The sequence below is a fragment of the Kryptolebias marmoratus genome, linkage group LG13 (genome assembly GCF_001649575.2).
Source record: "Kryptolebias marmoratus isolate JLee-2015 linkage group LG13, ASM164957v2, whole genome shotgun sequence".
Classification (NCBI taxonomy): domain Eukaryota; kingdom Metazoa; phylum Chordata; class Actinopteri; order Cyprinodontiformes; family Rivulidae; genus Kryptolebias; species Kryptolebias marmoratus.
The window spans coordinates 1510693-1530304 of NC_051442.1; the positions used below are offsets into that span (position 1 = coordinate 1510693).

General features: G+C 45.9%; 1 protein-coding gene across 4 annotated transcripts in view; it reads left to right on the top strand.

Annotated features, from left to right (window-relative positions):
- si:dkeyp-23e4.3 (rho GTPase-activating protein 7) overlaps positions 1-16071 on the top strand; it is a 36132-nt gene extending 20061 nt beyond the window's left edge. For 2 of the 4 annotated variants that reach the window (XM_037979046.1, XM_037979043.1), the window contains 16 exons: positions 8047-8118; positions 8193-8274; positions 8434-8497; positions 8729-9198; positions 9268-9469; positions 9866-10225; positions 10387-10610; positions 10680-10856; positions 13660-13819; positions 13922-14120; positions 14260-14473; positions 14627-14741; positions 14822-15004; positions 15081-15310; positions 15391-15564; positions 15842-16071. In XM_037979046.1, the coding sequence (XP_037834974.1) occupies positions 8465-8497; positions 8729-9198; positions 9268-9469; positions 9866-10225; positions 10387-10610; positions 10680-10856; positions 13660-13819; positions 13922-14120; positions 14260-14473; positions 14627-14741; positions 14822-15004; positions 15081-15310; positions 15391-15564; positions 15842-15944 (2844 nt within the window). In that variant the 5' untranslated portion in view covers positions 8047-8118; positions 8193-8274; positions 8434-8464 and the 3' untranslated portion in view covers positions 15945-16071. Of the gene's footprint in view, positions 1-2495; positions 3720-8046; positions 8119-8192; positions 8275-8433; positions 8498-8728; positions 9199-9267; positions 9470-9865; positions 10226-10386; positions 10611-10679; positions 10857-13659; positions 13820-13921; positions 14121-14259; positions 14474-14626; positions 14742-14821; positions 15005-15080; positions 15311-15390; positions 15565-15841 lie in introns of those variants that run through there. The other 2 variants (XM_037979045.1, XM_037979044.1) reach the window with 2 other exon arrangements.
- The last annotated feature ends 3541 nt before the right edge of the window (positions 16072-19612 follow it).

Consider the following 19612-nt stretch of genomic DNA (forward strand, 5'->3'; position numbering starts at 1 on the left):
TTCGACTCCTTCGGCCTCTCCGGTCTCCGTCTTCGACTCCTTCGGCCTCTCCAGTCTCCGTGTTCGACTCCTTCGGCCTCTCCAGTCTCCGTATTTCGGTCGGGACGCCGTCGATCTAAGCAGACTGTTGCGCTCTGTGTTCGGAGCAAAGACCGAGCTGAAAACCCAGGAATCACATCCCTCAGAAGTCCTCGGCTTTTGATCCACCGGCAGAGGAAACTTTCTCCGCAGCTGCCAGGTTTCATATTTACTCTCTTCTTACGATTAAGGCCAAAGTTTCGGGACAGCGGACTCGTTTATCGGCTCTCGGGCTAAAAATAACTCCCCTGCGGTTCATTAAATCGCTTCAGTTTTTCTGAACTTTTTAATCCCAAACTTTACAAACAAACAGGTCCCTTCTGCTTAACGGCAGGTAATTCATCAAGAAGGAGCCGGAGCTGACAGTGTGGCCAGGTTCGGTTTCAGCGTGGAAATGGAGAGGAGATAACTAGATGGTGAGAAGCAAACAATCCATCAAGTAAATCCTCCGAACAGACATTCCTGCTTGTTAGATGAAGCTGGACGAGCGCTCTGAGAGCCAACTGTCCATCACAGGAACTTATCTTTTGTTTCTCCTCTTGGTTGAAGCGGATCGGATTTCCATCAACTTAGTTTACTGTCGGACTCTGGTTCCCAAACCATTTAACCTTTGACCTGCAGAGACTCGTGGCCCCAACTGTTGCTCGTTGACTCATAGAAATGAGCCGTTTGGATTCTGTTTAATTGATTAATTAGTCCTTTTATCCATTTCTGACTTTGATTGAAACACCGACTCATTCCTTTGATTTCTGAACATCTTAAGACCCCCAACTTAGTGTTTCATGACCCACAGTGGGGTCCTGAGCCATGCTTTGGAAAACCAGTGCTCTGACTCAAACCTGGGTCAGAACCAGAACCGGCCGACCGTCGGCGTCCTACGGAAACAGAAGATGTGATTAAAGGCCTGGCATTCCCTCACAGCTGGTTGTCCTTCAGACGTAGGACGTCACGTGAGTCTTTTTCACGAGGACAGGACAAAGTCCCGGTCTCTCCTGGAGAGACATCAGGCTCACAGCGTTTCAACATCGAACGGGACTCTTCCCGCCAGGCGTTTGGCCTTCAGAAGAAACAGTCTGTGGCGGGCGGACTCCTCTGTGCGTCCTTGTAGTCGTAAAGATGGCCGTACTTCCTGACGGTCTCCTCGACGCTGTCTACAAACCAACCAGCTGGGGGCGGAGCAGTCGAAGCCAAATGACCACGAAGTTCTGACCAATCACACGGGGCCAGGTGCAGAACCTGTAAGAACCGACTTCTGACTGGAGGCTGAAGTTCTCATTGAGTAAAAACCAGTCTGGAGATGATCTGATGGTAAAAAGGATGAACTTATAGCTCTTCTGATGACATCGTGTCTCAATGTCTGTAAAATGGACGGAGTTAAAAGTGTTTTTGATATGCCAAAGTGGTCCAAATCTGCAGATTAAATCATCAGAAACAAGGTGACCAAAAATACAAAGACCTGATTGGGCAGAGAGATGAGTTCAAACCAACTTTTGTGATTGGAGATCTTTAAAGACAGCAGGAATTCAGTTTGGTTCTCTGTTGGCTTGTCAGTCAGGCCAGAAAAAACTTTATTTCTCCACAATGACGTTCAAAGATCCGTCTGAAGCAGGTAAGATATTCATTGTTCACAGTCCAGTTGTCAGGAGATGTCGAATCAAACCTCTGCTGTCTGACGGGATCTGTTCGCCGTCCTGAGGACGGAGCTCACTTTAACAGAGCTTCCCTTCCTGCAGCGGCGGAAATACCAGAACCGACGCCACTGAGGGCGGGTCCAGATCGGGCTGCACGCGCACACACACACACACACACACACACACAGACACACACACACACACAGGGGTCATTGTTGGACTCTTCCTCTCCTGACGCCTGAGTGGCTCAGGACAGGAAACGCCGTCTTCTGTTGAGAGGATCCTGGATTCTGGTCCACAGGGTCGGGTTCTGCTGCGTGGCCGTTTGGGTCATCAGAACCGCCATGATCAGGCTGTTTCAGAACCAGAAATGTTTCACAGCGTTCAGAGTGTCTGTTTGCTGCTTTAGCTCAGTTTTTGTAGAGTTGGGAGAGTTTTACAAACAGATCTGAACAAAAACATTGTTGCCTCCCAAACCATCAGCCCTCCACCGCCGTGCTGACAGCTGCAGTGCATTCTGGGTAAACATCTGTCCTCTGGTCTAGTTCTGCTCCAGAAGTCTGGTGGTTCCTTCGTCGAGCTGCCATGTTGTTTTTAGAGAGGAGAGGCTTTAACCTTTGACCTTTAACCTGCTAACTGAGGCCTGTAGAGTCTGAGATGGAGCTCACTGCACAGTCTGACCTTCAGGGTGAAGATCTGCTGTGAAGATCAGCAGTTGTCTTAAATGTTTCCTCTTGTGAATAATCTTTTCTTGTAGCTAAAAGTAGCAAACAGCTAAAAATAGCAGTGGTAGCTAAAAATAAAAAAAGCTAGCTAGAGGCTAAAACTAGCAAGAGGCTAGTTTAAAGGTAAAAGGTACGAAAAGGCTAACTAAAAGCTAAAACCTGAAAGTCGCAGCAGCCGTCAGCTGAACGAGCCGAAGGTTTGGCTTTATGAGCTTCTCTCTTTTTGTTTCAGAGGATTAGTGTCAGAAACAGATGATTCTGCTGAAACCTTCGGATTTTTACTAATTAGAAAAACTAAATATTTGTGGGTCTTTTTGTGTTCAATAATTTAATTCATTTGAGACCTTCAAGAAACTAACAGCAGAGATTTCTGAAAGTGATCATAAGTACAGAAAGTGTTTCAGATGAGAAACTTTCCATAATTTAGTAGCTTTAAACTTTAAAACCCAACCATCCTGCTGCTCAGAGCGTTTAAGCGCTGATGCTTTGGCTCTAGTTAAACAGGATTTTTTTTTTAATTTAAAGCCATCGTTTTCTAAGATTTGTGAAGTTTCAGCAGGGAGAAGATGTAAAGTTTTATTTCCCGTGACGCAGACTGTCGATTAGTTGTTTACGTTTTCCGTCTTTTTTTCTGTCCTCCGCTTATGAACTAATGTAGCGAGTCGTGCAGGCGGCTCGGCTCTCAGGAAGTTATTCACGTTTAAAAGGCCAGAATCAGACGCCGGCGTGGTAAATGGAGGCCATTAGGGCTGATGGTGATCCCCGGACTGTGCTGAGATGAAACTTTTGAAGAACGGCACACCGGTCTGGTTTTTGGACTTCATCCGGATCGTCTGTCTGCTCTTTTCCGAGGTTCATCTCGTTCATTTTACTGCCTTGAACTCCTGACCACCTCCTTAATTTAAAGAGGAAACTTGTGCCCTGCCTGTGGACGTTCCTGTTCTGTGTGCCAGCTCTCTCTGCCGTTTATCAGCACCTTTTACAGATGTTATCGACCAGCTTCATCCACGACTCAAACTAACCCTCTCAGGGCTGCTGAAGTCCTCCGTTCGGTTATTTTTAGGACTTCCTCCCCCTCCGCCAGGCGCTCACATGGTCCGGACCAGAGGAAGAGGAGTGGTGGAGGGAATCTTCAACAATGATGTTATTAACACGACGCCCAACTGGACCTCACCGCTCCGTTACAGCCGTGGATTTCTGACTTTTCCTGTTCAACAGACCTCCGGTTTTATCTGATTGGGACATGGAAACCTGCTGATGCTGATCCAGATCATGTTGATCAAAAGTAAGTATGAGATCGGTGTATGACAGATGAGATGATCGTAATTCTGCTTCTGTTCGTTAGAGATGGTTATCAGTTGAAAGGATTTCTGTCCAAACATGCTTCGTTAGTTTAATCTGAAGTTTAAAGAGTTGAAGAAGAAGAATTCCTGTTTGGGCTCAAAGTTCCTTATTGTCCTGAAAACGTCCCACGACGAGCTTCCACGACGAGCTTCCGGTTCGTCCGGTGAATCCAAACTACCGGGTTGTCCGGTGAATCCAAACTACCGAATCATCTGGTGAATTCAAACTACTCGTTCGTCCGGTGAATAAAATGTTCCGGGTCGTCCGGTGAATCTAAACTACCGGGTCGTCCAGTGAATCTAAACTAAGGGGTCGTCCGGTGAATCCAACGTTCCGGGTCGTCCGGTGAATCCAACCTACCGGGTCGTCTGGTAAATCTAAACTACCGGGTCGTCCGGTGAATCCAACGTTCCGGGTCGTCCGGTGAATCCAACCTACCGGGTCGTCCAGTGAATCCAACCTACCGGGTCATCCGGTGAATCCAACCACTGTAGGGCGAGCTACAAGTACTGAATGGTGTGATATTATGAATGAAAAATGGATTTTAAAATTCTTCACTGTAAAAGGCATTTTTAAAAATAATTTATTCTCACTCTAAACTCAGTTTGTGTTTGGATGAGAGTTTAAATTTTTTTTTTTAAATTTTCCTTTTTTAAATAAATTCGAAGCAGTGAGGACATGGATTCAGTCTTTCTGCTGTTTCTTTAATCGCTGGGCTGCTTTTCACCTGAAATTAAGTTTATTTGAATTTGAAAGAGCAAAAGTAGCTGAGGTATGTTTTTTAAACTTACACTTTTAATTGTTTTAGACAATTAAAATAACAGTATTGGCACATTTAAATAAGAGTTAATAATATTCAAAATCTCCTGTGTTCAGTTTTCTCTGTTGACTTTCACTGATTCTGTAAGCTTTTCCACACATTCATGTTCGTGCCCTCATTTATTTATTTATTTTCTACTATAAAAAGGTGGTTAAACCTTATTTTGTCTGACATCAAAATATAAAAGTATTTTAATGCTGACAGGATATTATTACTGGCTGTTTCTTCTACATATTGCCACGCTTTAGACCTGTTTTTGATAGTATGCAGGTTATTTTTGAAGATTTAAAGCCTCATTGTTGTCTTAAACCCTGCGGAGGTTATTTTTATCCCGGTCTCAAGTGTATTTTGTGAGTCATATGGTTTTAGTATTCAACCCTTTGGCTTATTGTGATACTTCCAGAAGTTTCTGTTGCCAAACGGAGGAAAGTACAGAAACGGATCACCCGTTTGAGGGATTGTTTCAACGGTTAAAAACAATAAGTAGATGATTAATTAGGAAACTGTCAGCTTTGTAAATTTGTCTTTCTTTACCTTGCAGTTGTCTTATTTAAAAAAAGTTAAATCTGAAAGCTACATTTTTCTGTGTGGTATTTATGGAACGAGGAGCCTATTAGCTTAGCATGCTACGGTCCGTCAGATCGTCTTTTTTATTGTTTTAACTTTTTAACAACTTTAACAAATGAGATAATGAGTGTTTTATGTTGAACTGTAGTATTTTATGTCATCTTTTAAGGAATTGAGGCTTTGTTTCGCTTTCTTCTAGCGCTGAGCGGACATATGTGATGCTAAGCTAACAAACGTTTGACCGTAGCTGTTTTCTAAAATATCCAGCAAACAAAAACAATCAACTTAGTATTCAGACTGATTATATAAAGAAAACAAAAACTGTTTTCAGTCAAAAATTTTGGTTTCTGTGGAAAGTTTAGAGGAGCTTCTTGACAAGCTAACGGCTAACACGAGCTGGACCAAAACCGAAATGGATTTTTGTTGTCCTAAAACTACTTTAATCTATGAATTTTTTTGGTGTGTTTTATGTGAACGCTGTTTTATAAACTTATATGTCACAGTCAGTTTAACATTACTCAATTATTTATATAAAAGTGAAAGTTATTTGCAAACAGTAATAGCAGCAGTTAGCTTTAGCGCTCTCACTGTAGCAACCTGAGTCAAATCCAGCATCTAAATCATAGTTTTTCTGCCAAAATGGCTTTATTTTGTCAAAATGACGGTGATGTAAGGTTAATAAAATAAAGTTCTCATACCACAGTGAATTGGAGACTGAAGGTCCACGAAGCCGTTAGCTTGTCGATCCGCTCAGAAATAAACTCAATTTCTCCAAACTGAGACCGTTCAAAAGGTTTTCTACAACAGGTTAGTTATTAATAATATATGCCATAGTTAATTATTAAAATAAGTCAAAATGAAGCTCAGATTGGTTGCCTTTCTAAATCTACATAATAATTGGACAAACAGTTTTAATTAAAAGCTTAACGTTCATTAAAAAGTGCCAGAGTGATGAACTAAAACTCTTATATTGAGGAAAGTTGGTGTTCCAGCCTTTTTGGTCAAACCTTGTAGATGATATGACCTCAGGTGCTTGTTGTTCAGGATGACTCTCAGCTACTACCAAATCAAAGCTTACCTCCATATCTGTGAAACTGACAGAGTTGGAGGCATTTTTTGTGTTGGATGGGGTCAGTTATCTGTGGTGGCCATAGTTTAGCTAAATATTTGTACAACTGATTGGGTTATAACCATGGCGGCCATCTTAAATCGGTGTGACCTCAAAGGTTAGTGAGTGTAGGTCTTTCTGAAGGTTCTGGTGGTCCATGAGACACAAACGGCCTGCAGGTCACGTAGTCCTCCCAGGAGCCCCCAGCCGTCCCGTTTCCTGCACTGGCCGGGTGGAGCGATCCTAATCTGACGTCCTCATCGCTTATCTGGGTCCAGAGGGGCCGAATCTCCACTTCCTCAGAGACAAAGTGGTTTGAAAAAAAGGGCAGAGGCCGAAGCGTCAAACAGGAGCTCAGATAGCATCAGGAGGCGGCGCTGAGGAAGTCCCGGCCGAAGCCTTTCACCAAACATGGAGGCCGAAACAAAACGCCTCGTCGTTGTTTCCGACCGCCTGGAATGTTGCGTTTCTCACGGCACTCAGACGGGGATCGGGGGGAATATTTGTCCTCGCCCACCTGTTGTTGTTTACGTTTCACTGGAGCGACTTTCTGCCACCGGAGAACCGACTCTTTAATCAGAGTTATTTATTTCTGAGAGTTTAATTCATAAAAAACCTCAGGAGACGCGTCTGAAGTCGTCTCTGAGATTACCCAACATACGGTTATTTAGCCAGGAAAATGATTTAACATAATTAAAAACTTTATATTTATACTTCTTTAGGATCTTACTTCTGGGATTAACAGGCTTCAGCTCGAGTGTCATTTAATTCCTTTAATTTAATTTGTCGACTAACTAAGCAAAGAGTTTAATAACTTTCTGCCAATAAAGATGAACTTAAATTGTCTCTGAAACAGATTTAAATAAAGACTCCAGATGGTTTTTAAACAGTTTGTCTCCGTTAATCCCTGATAGTCTGAAAAAAAAGCAGTTTTACACGTTTGTTTTTCTCATCCCAACAAAAAGATTATTTCAACTTTTGCTTGTTTATTTGTTTATTTTCCACCTAAAAATCTGGTTAAAGTGGTGAAAACTACTTGGTAAGGATTAGGAAAACTTAACTTTTGGCAGTTTATTGATTAACACAACCAGTCTTTGCAGCTAAAAATGTTAATTTGATTTAAGTAAAACCTTAAAGTGGACATCGACGTCCATCAGTCCCAAAATATTAACATATTTTAGATTTTTCACTTTAGTTTTGACTCGTTTACTAATTTGAGTTTTCAGGATTTTATCTTTAATGCTTTGTTTTCATTTATGACCTAAAATAAAACCAGGTATATCAGTACCACAAGATGTATTAAAGAACATCATCTTATTTAAACTGTTTTTGTTTATTTTATTTAGGAAAACTCTTAAATGTTTGAATTTGACAAAACATAATTATAATCTTTGAAAAACAAAAAATCATTTTCAGATAAAAACTGGTCACCAACTTTAACATCTCAGTACCTTGGAGGTTAAATAACTCCGGCTCAGTAAGCTGTTCCTAAAGTAACGGTTAAATAAATAACGTCATTTTCTTCGACTGTCGGATCTTAAAAACCGTCGGCTGGTTGAACAGTTCAATTCTGATCCGTTAAAAACAAACCTTTATTTCCTCTCAGTGCTTCAGACAATTAAATGAGATTAAAATGGCCGCCGCTGAACGTCAGATAATTATTAGTTTTATAAACTAGTTTTTTTCCTTTATTAGTGAATTATAATTGCGGTGGCTGATGAAGCGCAGCCGGCGGAGCCCGACGGGCTTAAAACCGAATCTATCTGTCCGCAGAGATCGAAGCCAGGGAGGCCTGTGATTGGCTGAGAGCCGCCGGCTTCCCTCAGTACCTGCAGCTCCTCGCAGGTAAGCGTCCCGTTCCACGCGGCGAGGAAAATCCAGGCGGCGTTCCCGTCTCAGTTCTCCCGTTTGTGTTTCAGACCGCGGCGTTCCCGTCGACGTGGAGACGGCGAAACGCGACCACTGCTTCCTGGACGAGGACTGTCTCAGCTCGCTGTGCAGGTGACGGGTCTCAGTCAGAAACCTCCAATCAGTCTGAACTTCAACTAACGCTCAGAGCGTCAAATTAAAGCCGCCTCCTCCTGTCGTCTCGTTAGGGATGACGTCCCACATGTCCCCTCGTTTCCGTCCTTTAACGATCGTTCTTCTGTTTCCTTTCAGGAGGTTAATTACTCTGAATAAATGTCTGGAGATGAAGCTGGAGCTGCAGAGATCCAAACTCACGGTGAGCGAAACGCAAACTCCCTGAGAGGACAACATCTGTAGTGAGAGTAGGGAGCAGGTGGAAGACAGCTGAGAGGACATCAGCTGGTCGTCTTTTAGTCTCAGATGTTTGGACAGTCTTCAGTTTTTCAGTGTCAGCTCTGAGCCCTGCCCCGTCTGAAGTGATGTTGGACATCTGTAGTGAGAGTAGGGAGCAGGTGGAGCTCTGTAAGGACTCAGTGTCTTCTTCCAGGGGGACGACTGGGACGAGGAGGACTTTTGTGCCATCAGCCCCAGCTGGACCTTCGACAGGCGGGCCCGGCGGTGGCGGCGCCTCGCCTCCGACGACGACGACGGCCTCCGTTCGTCCGGGCGCCACGACCGCGACGGCGTCTCCGCCCACAGCTCCAACGGCACCGACAGCGACGGCCACGACGAGCGCCCGCAGGAGACCAGCGGGACGTCCTCCCACTGCTCCTCCACCAATCCGACCCGGTCGCCCAACGGACCGCCGTCCCCCGGCGGAGGATCGTCCTCGGTGAGTCTGGAGGCCAAAGAAGGCGTCGTGGAGAAACCACCGAGGAAGAAACGCACCGCTCTGCTGAGGAGGGTGGAGAGGCTGAGGCTGAGGGTGGACTCGCCCCGCAGGGTCCGGCGCCACATCCATGGCCCGGTTCTGGTCCCAGACTCGGAGAGGACGAACACGCTGCACTTCCTGTTGAAGTGAGAGTAATTTCCTGTTAACGGTTCGAAACCCGGCGAGGAGTAAAACCTCACGGTTAACGTCTCCAGTCCGCAGGCCCGGTCCGGCAGCCGCTCGTCTTCGGCGCCGTCGTCTCCGCCCACCGTCAGCAGCGGCAGCAGCAACAGCCAATCAGAGAGCAGCAGCGCCGTCAGCACGCCCAGCCCCATCGCCCGGGTCAGAAGTAACTGCAAACGCTCCAACAGTGGCGTGGGAGCGACCCGGACCCACCAGAACCGCCCGGAACCAGAGGTGAGTCCCTGAGGAACGCCGCAGCGGGGGAACGCTCTGCAAGAACACGTTTTTAAGTTTCACGCAGCTGCAGTTATAAATGCTGAGTCATGATTACTGCCTGTCTGATGCCCCTCCCCCTTCTGCTCCGGGAGGCGGGAGTCACCACGGCAACCAGTGACTCAGCAGATTCTGGGTGGCTGGTTTCTACAGGCTCTTCATGGTGTTTCCATCATGGCCGCCACGTAGCTCAAAAACCAGATTCAGTCCTGCAGACAGGAAGAGGTTTTAACCTGGTGTTTCAAAATAAAGCTCATAGATACTCATCAAAATAAGAGTCTGGTTCTGTTTTAGTTTGGATGTTTGGATCAGCTGCCTTCGACTGAAACCTAAAGATCCGTTTCTTCCTCCCGTCAGGTCTCCAGGAACCAGAACCAGAACAATGACGGTAACCATGACAACCTGGTCTTCCAGGTCCCCCAGGGACACAAACCTGGGACCTTCCCCTCGTCTCTCGCCCACAAACACATCCTGTCCCCCATCGTGGACGACACCTCCGTCAACTGGAGGACCGGGAGCTTCCACGGTTACCGGGGGCAACGTGGCTCCCGAAGGGGCGTGTCTTCTCTGGCCGCCGCGGAGCCGAGTCCGGCGTCCCCGGGTCGTCCCGCGGCGCCGCACCACCGGCTGAGCGTCTACGACAACGTGCCGGACGATGCGCGGCTGTCGGAGAGCAGCGGCGGCAGCGACGCGGAGCGGAAGTGGGAGGAGCCAGAGGTGGGCTCAGTAACAGACGATTAAAGGGACAGTCCAGACATTTATTAGTGGAGTTCGGTGGGACGTTCTCCTGTTGGAGATCAAAGTGAATTTTGTTCTGAAAGAGTAAAAGTTAGAAATGAAGACAAACGCGTCTTTAAGGTTCTTCTGGACTCTTCCAGGTGAGGCGTCTGACGGTGGGCGAGGACGTTTTCTCCGCCCTCGACGACGTTCTGGAGCGAATCGGCGACATCCAGCAGCTGGTCTCTTCCTGGTCTGAGAACGTGTCGGAGGAGGACCTTCAGAGAGGCTCCTCCTCCTCCTCCTCCACCCACAGCCACATCCAGCTGCAGGAACCCGAGGAACCGGAGAACCCTAGCGCCCGATCCCCCCGTCCCCGGAGGAGGTGGGTGTGATGCTGCGCTCACATGTGGTCCTGTGGTTCTGGTCTCAGGTCTCTCTGGGTCTCCTGCAGGGCGAGCCGGCAGCTGCGGTGGTCCAGCGAGCAGAACCCGTCCCCCGGTCCGGGTCCAGGTCCAGGTCTGGAGGTCCAGTCGGTCTCTCAGGTCCTCCTGCTGCAGAAACTCTCTCTGCTGAAACTCACGGCTCTGATGGACAAATTCTCCCCGTCCAGCAAGCAGGGCTGGAGCTGGTAAGGAGCCGGTTCTGGAGGTTCTGGAGGTTCCATCACTCTGTTCGCGAAGGTTGACTAGCTGTGGCGGCCATCTTGAACTGAGTTGAAGATTATTCAGTTTTAGATCAGTGATCCGAACGTTTCCTGAACATTTCATCCAAACCTTCGTCATGATGACAGACGTGACCAGAAACCATGAAATCAGTAGGGATCAGCCCTGACGCATGAGGGGTGTGCAGTTTGACACAGGATCACCTGTGACCTTTGACCGGATCACCACCAAACTCTGTTCCCTTTTTGAGTGAACTCCCTTCAGGAGTTTCCAGGTAAAAAAATCGTCACTAACATTTGGACTCAACCCAATTCAAGATGGCCGCCGCAGCCAACTAACTTAGAAAACACCGAGATTGGAGTAAAATCTGGTTTGGTTTGAGCTGGAATCAGATCATTAATTAACATTTTTTCGACGTGAACGGCAGCGGGCGACAACCATTTCTTCAAGGAACGCCAAAACTTTATTTAAACTGTTTTAGACGGACAAATATTAGATAAATCCTTTCTGAAGTGCTGTGGAGGATTTATTTCCATGCTGAGGGACAGAGCGCCGTCATGGCAGCGATGTGAGGAAAGTTTGAGACGTTTTCTTCTGTAAAAACTTTGTTTTTCAAACAAAAAGCCGAGCAGCTCAACCTTTCTGACGCAGAATGTTTGGATTTAATTAGATTAGAGTTTTGCTTCCCACACCCGTTTTCAGTTTAAGCCCTCGTGCAAAATCAAGAGAAATTAATTTGAAGTATTAGTGACATGAGAAGGCGAACAGCCGTAGGAGCTTGTTGACTTTGTGTAAACACACAAACCGCTCGTTTTATGCTTTGGTAGAAAACCAATTAGGTTTTGGCGTCGGTGAGATAAAGCTGCTTGTTTAAACAGAAACCCCTCCTGAAATCAGTCCTCGCAGATTTTCTCTTTAATTTTCAGGATCAGACAGACGTAGAAGCAGAAGGAAACAATAATATAGATTTAGTTTTGCCTCCTAATCGGTTCGAAGCGTCTAAACTTTATAGGAACACAAAGCTCGTGGGAGAAATCACGTCTAATTATCTCTTTTAAGGCAGCTGAAAGAAAACATCGACTTTCCGTTTGTTGAGCAAAGCAGGAGATTAAATTGGGACAAACTCTGAAGTGCAAATTATTTCTGCTCACATAAAAGAGGACATTTTGTTTCTTCTGCTCAAACTGAGGTACAGAAGGATGCAGCTAAGAGACAAAATGGTGCTGTCTTCACACGCTAAATTAGAACATTTACTTTAAAGTTATCATCTAAAAGTCCCCAAGTGACTGAAACTATGACGTACATTTCTATGCTGTGAAGCTAATGAACGGATTTAGCTTAGCTTAGCATGAATACTGGAAATGGCGGGAAAGCTAAAGTCTCTTCAGAGTTAAAAAATTTAACATTCAAGCTGTCCCGAGAATAACTGAATAACTTTATAAATATTGTTTATTTCGCACAAAAACAAAAGCATAAAAATAAAAATTTTGGAGATTCGTGTGAAAATATAGTTATTTAAGCTAACATGCTAATGCTACTTCAGTTCTACATTTGTTCTGTAGTCGTGGTTTTATATTTAGTTTGTAATGTTGAAAATATTAGTTGTGAAATTTGAGCCATAATTCTTTTTTTTCATCGTTTATAAGCTAGCTAAATTAGCTTAGCACAAAAAAACTATGCAGACAGCTAGCTTATCTGTTTAAAATCTAAAGATCTGACAACCTAAATCACTTAAATTTCTTTATTTCTTTCTAATCGCAAGTTTTATGGAAACTTTCCGATCTGCAAATTAGCCGTTAGCAAGACGGTTTCTGTTCGTTATCTGTCTTAAAGCTTTATGCTCCATATTTGTTCAAATTAACTTAATTTGAAGATCAGAACCACTCATTATAACAGCAGCATTAAATCCTGAATTGTCTAATATTAGTTTTTGTATTTTTTTTTTAACTCTTTAACATTTGAACCAATGCTAACATGTTAGCACGTTAGCTTGTCACACAACCAAGCTAGTTGTAGCTCAACAGAAACAGCTTTAGCTTTTGCTAAATAAGCTAGCTTATTGAAACGAGTCGTTTTTGTCGGACTTGTTCTTTAAATATCATCTTTACGTTAAACGGAGGGAAGATTAGAACACAACTGAATAAATTCAGCGCTCTAAAAATAAATGGTCCAGCAAAAATACTGATTTTAAAAAAAAACCTTGAAGATTCAACAATCCGTTGAAGTGTTATCTCTTCAGTAATGTAATCATGGATCCCAAAGGAGCCACTTCAGGATTAAAAACGCAGTAATTATCAGCTGATTGGGTCGTTGGACGGTCCTTTTCCTCCGAAGAGGAAAACCGGAGGGATTTAAGAGGAAACCATTTACAGCCGACGTGATTTAATTTATACTTTAAAGAGCTGACACTCGGTGAAATAATGAGACGTTTAGAGGAAAGCTTTATTTCTGATTGTTGGAAACGTTGAGGTGTTTTTATTTTTTCACTGAGAGGGCTTTCCTCGGTTAGAACGGCCATGTTTTCCTCCACATTTCAGCGATCGCCAGGGGTTTATGTAATCAAAATAAATGTTTATTTGGCTTTTCCTTCAAAAGAGAACGGATCCCAACAGCAGCCAATTTTTACCGCTTGTTGAGATTAAAAACTCCCAGAACAGCTTTTGTGTACGCATTAATTTTCAAAGCTTTTCCCTCTGAGCGTGTTCTGTTTAATTACTTCTTACACATCCCAGGATTACCGCGGCCTAATGGGTCCTGTTGATCTTTCAGGTCCGTTCCCAAAGCGCAGAGGAAGAGCAAGGCGACGGAGGTGAAAGGGTGCCGGGTGTTCGGGGTTCCGCTCCTCGTCAGCGCTCAGCGGACCGGAGAACCTCTTCCTCCCTGCGTCCTCAGAGCCCTGGTTTACCTGAAGACCGAGTGTTTGGACCAGGTAACCCAGCCTGAGGGGACAACCGGGTCAGTAATAATGAGACGTCCTGAGATGAGTTCACTGAAACGGAGAACGATTCGGTTCTGTCCTGCCGTCCGTCAGGTGGGTCTTTTCCGGAAGTCGGGTGTGAAGTCTCGGATCAAGCACCTGCGTGAGATGGTGGAGTCCGACCCGGACGGCGTTTCGTACGAGGGTCAGTCGGCCTTCGACGTGGCCGACATGGTGAAGCAGTTCTTCAGGGACCTGCCCGAACCCGTCTTCAGCAGCCAGCTCTGCGAGACGTTCCTCCACATCTACCAATGTGAGCAGAAACGAGTCTTCAGGTCTGTTTGCATCTGTGTGAGACCTGATGTCCTGCAGAGGAACTCGTCGTCATGTGACACGTTATAGTATGACTCGGTGTAAACACCCGTTAACACCGTCGTCGTGTCGCCTCTCAGATTTCCCGAAGGATCAGCAGCTGGTCGCAGCTCAGGCGGCCATCTTGCTTCTCCCGGAGGAGAGCAGGGCGGCGCTGCGGACGCTGCTGCTCTTCCTGCGGGACGTCGTGACCTGCGTGTCCGAGAACCAGATGACCCCGACCAACATCGCCGTGTGCCTGGCGCCGTCGCTCTTCCACCTGAGCAGCACGAAGAGGAGCAGCGGTATGGCCAGGTGAGGCGAGACACGAGTCACGCCCGGGTCACATGTCTTAAACCGTGACGAGTTAAAGATGGCGGCTCCAAATCCAGCCGACATGAAAGACTCAGAGCCGTTTTATTTCTAGTTGAATTTAATCTTTATTTGAACCGTTTGTTGCTCCTGCAGGTCAGGTCACAGGAAGTCCAGTCTGGGCCGCCCGGACCAGCGGGACCTGAGCGAGACCCTCGCCGCCACCCAGGGGCTGGCCCACATGATCGCGGAGGCTCAGAGGCTGTTCCAGGTAACCTTTGACCTCCTAAGGTCAGAACCAGCCGCAGCTTCCCGACAGGAAACCTTTCAGGACCAGAATCTTCTCTGTAGCTTCCAGAGTTCTGGCCCAGACAGAGTCTTAACGCTCCCGGGCCCACAGAGGACAGAGGCGAGGAGGACAAATGGACCCGGCTGCAGCTGAGGACCCGGCAGCTCCTGGAGGAGGTCCAGGATGAAGGTCAGGACTGGGAGGACCACCCGGGTCCGGAGCAGGTGGAGTTGGCTGTTAAGAAGGTGACGTTAGACTCTGATTTATTGGACTAAAAAGAGGAAGAGACAGAAACATGACCTGATTCTGGTTCGTCCTCAGGTGGGGGACGGCTGTCCCCTGTGGATGTGGCGCGGCTCCGTGGAGGTGGACGCTCCCCAGCAGGAGGTGCTCCGCCGGCTGCTGAGGGAGCAGCACCTGTGGGAGGAGAACCTGCGGCACGCCGCCGTCCTCCGGACTCTGTCTGAGGACACGGAGGTCTACCGCTGCGTCCTCCAGGGTCAGGGACACGCTCTGGGCTCGCAGCCCCCGCTGGACCACCTGCTGCTCAGGTAAGGAGGACAGGTGGACGTCTCTGAGATCAGAACCTGTCATCCAGAACCTTTACAGACGTCATGAATCCTCTCCTCAGAACCTGGCGGGCGGACCCGTCCTCTGGACCGCTCTACCTGTCCTCCGTGTCGACAGATGACCCCGAGGTTCCGCCGGAGGGGATCCGGGTCCTCGTCCACGCCTGCCTGTACCTGCTGGAGCCCGCAGGAACCACCAGAACCCGGCTGACGCACCTGTGCAGAACAGATACCAGGTCAGAACCGGAACATTCATCAGGTTCTGTACGACTGTCAGCTGGCTGTGGCGGCCATCTTGAACGGGTCTGAAAACTCCGTCCATGTGAGATATTTTGCTGACAGTCGTTACTGATCCAACATGGCTGCCATAACTGTACAGATGCTGTGGTAGTAGCTGAGAGTCAGCATCTTACCTGCCGCAGAGCCTGGGTTCTGCTCCGACCCGGCTGGCGGATATTAAACATGTTACTGGATCAGGACTTCGGTCTAACCTGGTTCTGGTCTGTGTTTCAGGGGCCGGGCCCAGGACTGGTACTGCAAAGCAGGCAGACTCCTCCTGGCCTCGGGTCTGCTGGCGATCAGAGATTCTTTCAGAACCAAAGAGGAGAAGGACTGACCTCTCTGAGCCACCGTGCCGTCTGCGTCAGAACCGGGTCGGCCCGTTAAGGAAGAAACGTTTCTAACTGAGTGAACTCTAATTTAATTTCTGTGCCAAACAAACAAATAAAACATTTTTCTGTGAACCTGAGTCTTATTTTTGAATCAGCTGCTGAATGAAGTCCTACAGGTTAACAAGGGGTCAAAGGTCAAAGTCAGACTTACAGAAAACAGGTCAGGCTCCAGAACCAGGTCCAACAAGTCTGTCGCCTCCTGGTGGTGGAAACATTAATTTTTCGTATTTTTTGTATAAATATGTCAATAAAAACAAAACCGTGCTTCATTTGCTCCTGCTACGATTTACAAAAACTTTCCGTTTATAAAGATTTAATCACTTTTTTTGGAGTAAATATTAAATTTAATTCCAGTAAAAAGCAGCTCCTGAGAACAGCAGCATCTATATGATGTAGATCTATGATCCCTGCAGGTGAAGACCTTTAAAAACTAGATGTTTCTGCTCACCTGGTTCACCTGAGACTCCTCCTCCTTCTCATCAGCTGGGAGCGGTACCGGTCCACAGGTGGTTCTGGATCAGAACCTCGGTGCCGTCGTCCAGCTGCAGAAAAGACAAAAAGGCTCTGAGACGACTCAGAACCAGATCTGGGTCGACCCGAACTTCTGGCCAACAGGAGGGATAAAACTGTACCTGAGGCGAGGCCCGCCACGATAACAAACTTTACTGGACGATTAATTGTCTCAGAAATTATTGCGATAAACGATAATATCGTTTGAAACTAATGTAATGATAATAACATAATACTACAAATACATCCTCTCAAAGATTAATAAACTTTACTTTCAGAAGAACAACTCTGGAACTGGAGCACAAAGTAAAATGGACTCTCAGCCTCCGTTAACAAAGAATGCACTTGAATAAAAACTAAAATAAACTGAGATAAAACCTACATCCAACCAAAACAGTACAGATTATTAAGTCTGTAAACTAAACTGCCCTTCAAAAAGTAACAAATCATTAGTTTTATATAGAGAAGACGAACAGAACTGACAGTTTTATGAACAAAAAGTCAAACTAACAGAAACAGAAATGCGACTAACCGGCTCTCAGAGGTTCTTCTCCCTCACCGCTGCTGTTACTTCCAGCTTCAAACCAACATTTTGTTTTTCCCCTGATATCAAACAGCGTTTCTTTAGCTTGCTAACTCCTAGCGGGGGCTAATGCTAAACAGCTACAAGCCAAGGAGCTTCAGCTGGCTAACTGACACGATAGGCCACGCCCCCTTTACGCAAAGAGAAAGGGCGGAGTCAGTGAAGAGCATCCAGGGTCTTCAGGAGAAAGAGAGACATGAAGGAACGATAATGCCGATAGATTAAAGTTACTGACCTCATTTTTTTATAGTGCGATAAATTGATTCATCGTTTATCGCGACAGGCCTACCTGACGCTCTGAACTGACCCGGTTCACCTGAGTCAGCACAGGACTCGGACCAGTTCTAGTCCTAATCAGAATCTCATGACGCCTCCATTAACCCTTAAATAACAACAGGAAACTTCTTTCCATGGAGAGGGCGTCGATTGACGGCGTTTACCTGCGGCACCTCGGTCAAACATGTCCTCCCTCACAAATTGGACCGGGACAGGAGACCGCCTCATTAAAAACACTGGATTTAAAGGCGCTGAAACCAACAGAACCACGCTACAAAAACTCATTTTACCAAAAAAAAACTACCAACTTTATACACACAACCACAAGCAGCCATCTTCAGCTATATAGACACCTGGAAAATCCTGCAGTAATTTAACCAGAAATGGACCGAACCAAGCTTTCTGCGCTGAAACACCTTCACTTCCTGGTTACAGGTGGGGCTTAAAACACAAAGCTAAACCATCAAGGTGTGACCATTAAAATGAGTAATCTATAAGGGTTAATTTTATAAACTACGATGGTGTATTTTAGTGTTTTAATAGGTGTACAGACAGAGAAACTACCTGACAAATTAAAACAGAAAACTGATCCCTGATATATTGGTTACTGAAAACTACAGAAACATTTAGATCCAGTTGTTTTTTAATAATAGCTGGTAAAAACATTCACACTCACTGATTTCTCTTTAATATCTTCACTGCCAGTTGTAGTAAAAACTAAGAAATAAACAGAACTACTAATATTTCCTGGTTTTCTCACAGATAAAAACAGAAAAACCGAACATCTCAGGAGGTCTATTTAGGGCAGGGGTCTCAAACTCAATTTACCCGGGGGCCGCTGGAGCACAAAGTCTGGGTGAGGCTGGGCCGCATAAAGGATTCCACAAAAAACATTAACAAAATATCCTCAAACGTCATCAACATTTAATGATTTCTCCAATACATGAACTTTCCTGAACACATTAATGGAACATTAATGGAACGAATGAAGATCATGAACTGTTCTTCAGAACATAGCTTCTTCAGCTTTACTCCTTGCTGCCAGAGACTTGACAACGCTTCCTCTCACATATCCGTGCCACATTTGGCTTGAGAGAGGAGGCACTTGAGACCCTCAGTATGGCTTGAAGATGATCAGCAGTAAGTCTCGACCTGTACTTGGACTTGTTAAAGTTCAGGGTGGAGAAGAGCTTTTCACACAAATATGTGCTTCCAAAAAGGCACATGGTCCGCTTGAACATTCGGGAAAGCTTGGGGAAGCTGGGGGCCAGTTCTCTCAAAAATTGCCCATGTTTGTCTGCTTTTCCATTCACCTCCCTAAATTTGGCCTTGAGGTCAGAGTTGCATTGCAGGTCAATAAGCTCCATTTGAAGCACATGAGGGGCATCTTGCACATCAAAGGTGAAGGGGTCTGCAAAAATTTGAAAAGTGGCTCTGTGCTTCTTGAAGTCTCCAAATCTGTGATCAAATTCATTCTGTAGCTTCAAAATAGCATTAACATACTTCTCACCACTGAATGGTGTGCCTGCATCCATAAGTGCCTTACATGCTGGGAAATGGCAAAGGTTTGTCTGAGAGAGCTGGGCTTTCCATAATACAAGTTTTGTGGAGAATGCTCTCACGTTGTCATAGGCAGCACTGACAAGCTGCCCCTGGCCTTGTAACTTCTTGTTCAGTGCATTCAGCTCATGTGTGATGTCGACAAGAAAAGCTAAGTCCATGAGCCATTTCTGATCATTCAACTCAGGAACAGCCATCCCATCCTTCTCCATAAAGGCTTTCACTTCTTCTCTCAGATCAAAAAATCTTTTCAATACATTTCCCCTGCTGAGCCAACGTACCTCAGTGAAATAGAGCACATCTTCATATTCTGACTCCAATTCCTCTAAAAAAGCACGGAACCTCCTGTGCTTTAAAGCCCTGGATCTGATGTGGTTGATGCATTTCACAACAACAGACATCACATTGTCACACTTCAGGCATTTGCTGCAAAGGGCCTGCTGGTGGATAATGCAGTGCAGAGCAATGGCCTCTTCTACACCCTCCTCCTCAAGTTTTTTTTGAACAAGTGCCACCACTCCATTTTTCCTCCCCGTCATTGATGGCGCTCCGTCAGTTGTTATTCCAACAAACCTATTCCATGGCAAACCTGCATTCTCAATGGCATCACACAGCTGGTGAAATATCTCATGAGCAGTGGTCTGGCCATGCATTGGAATTACTCTGAGCAACTCCTCTGTCACT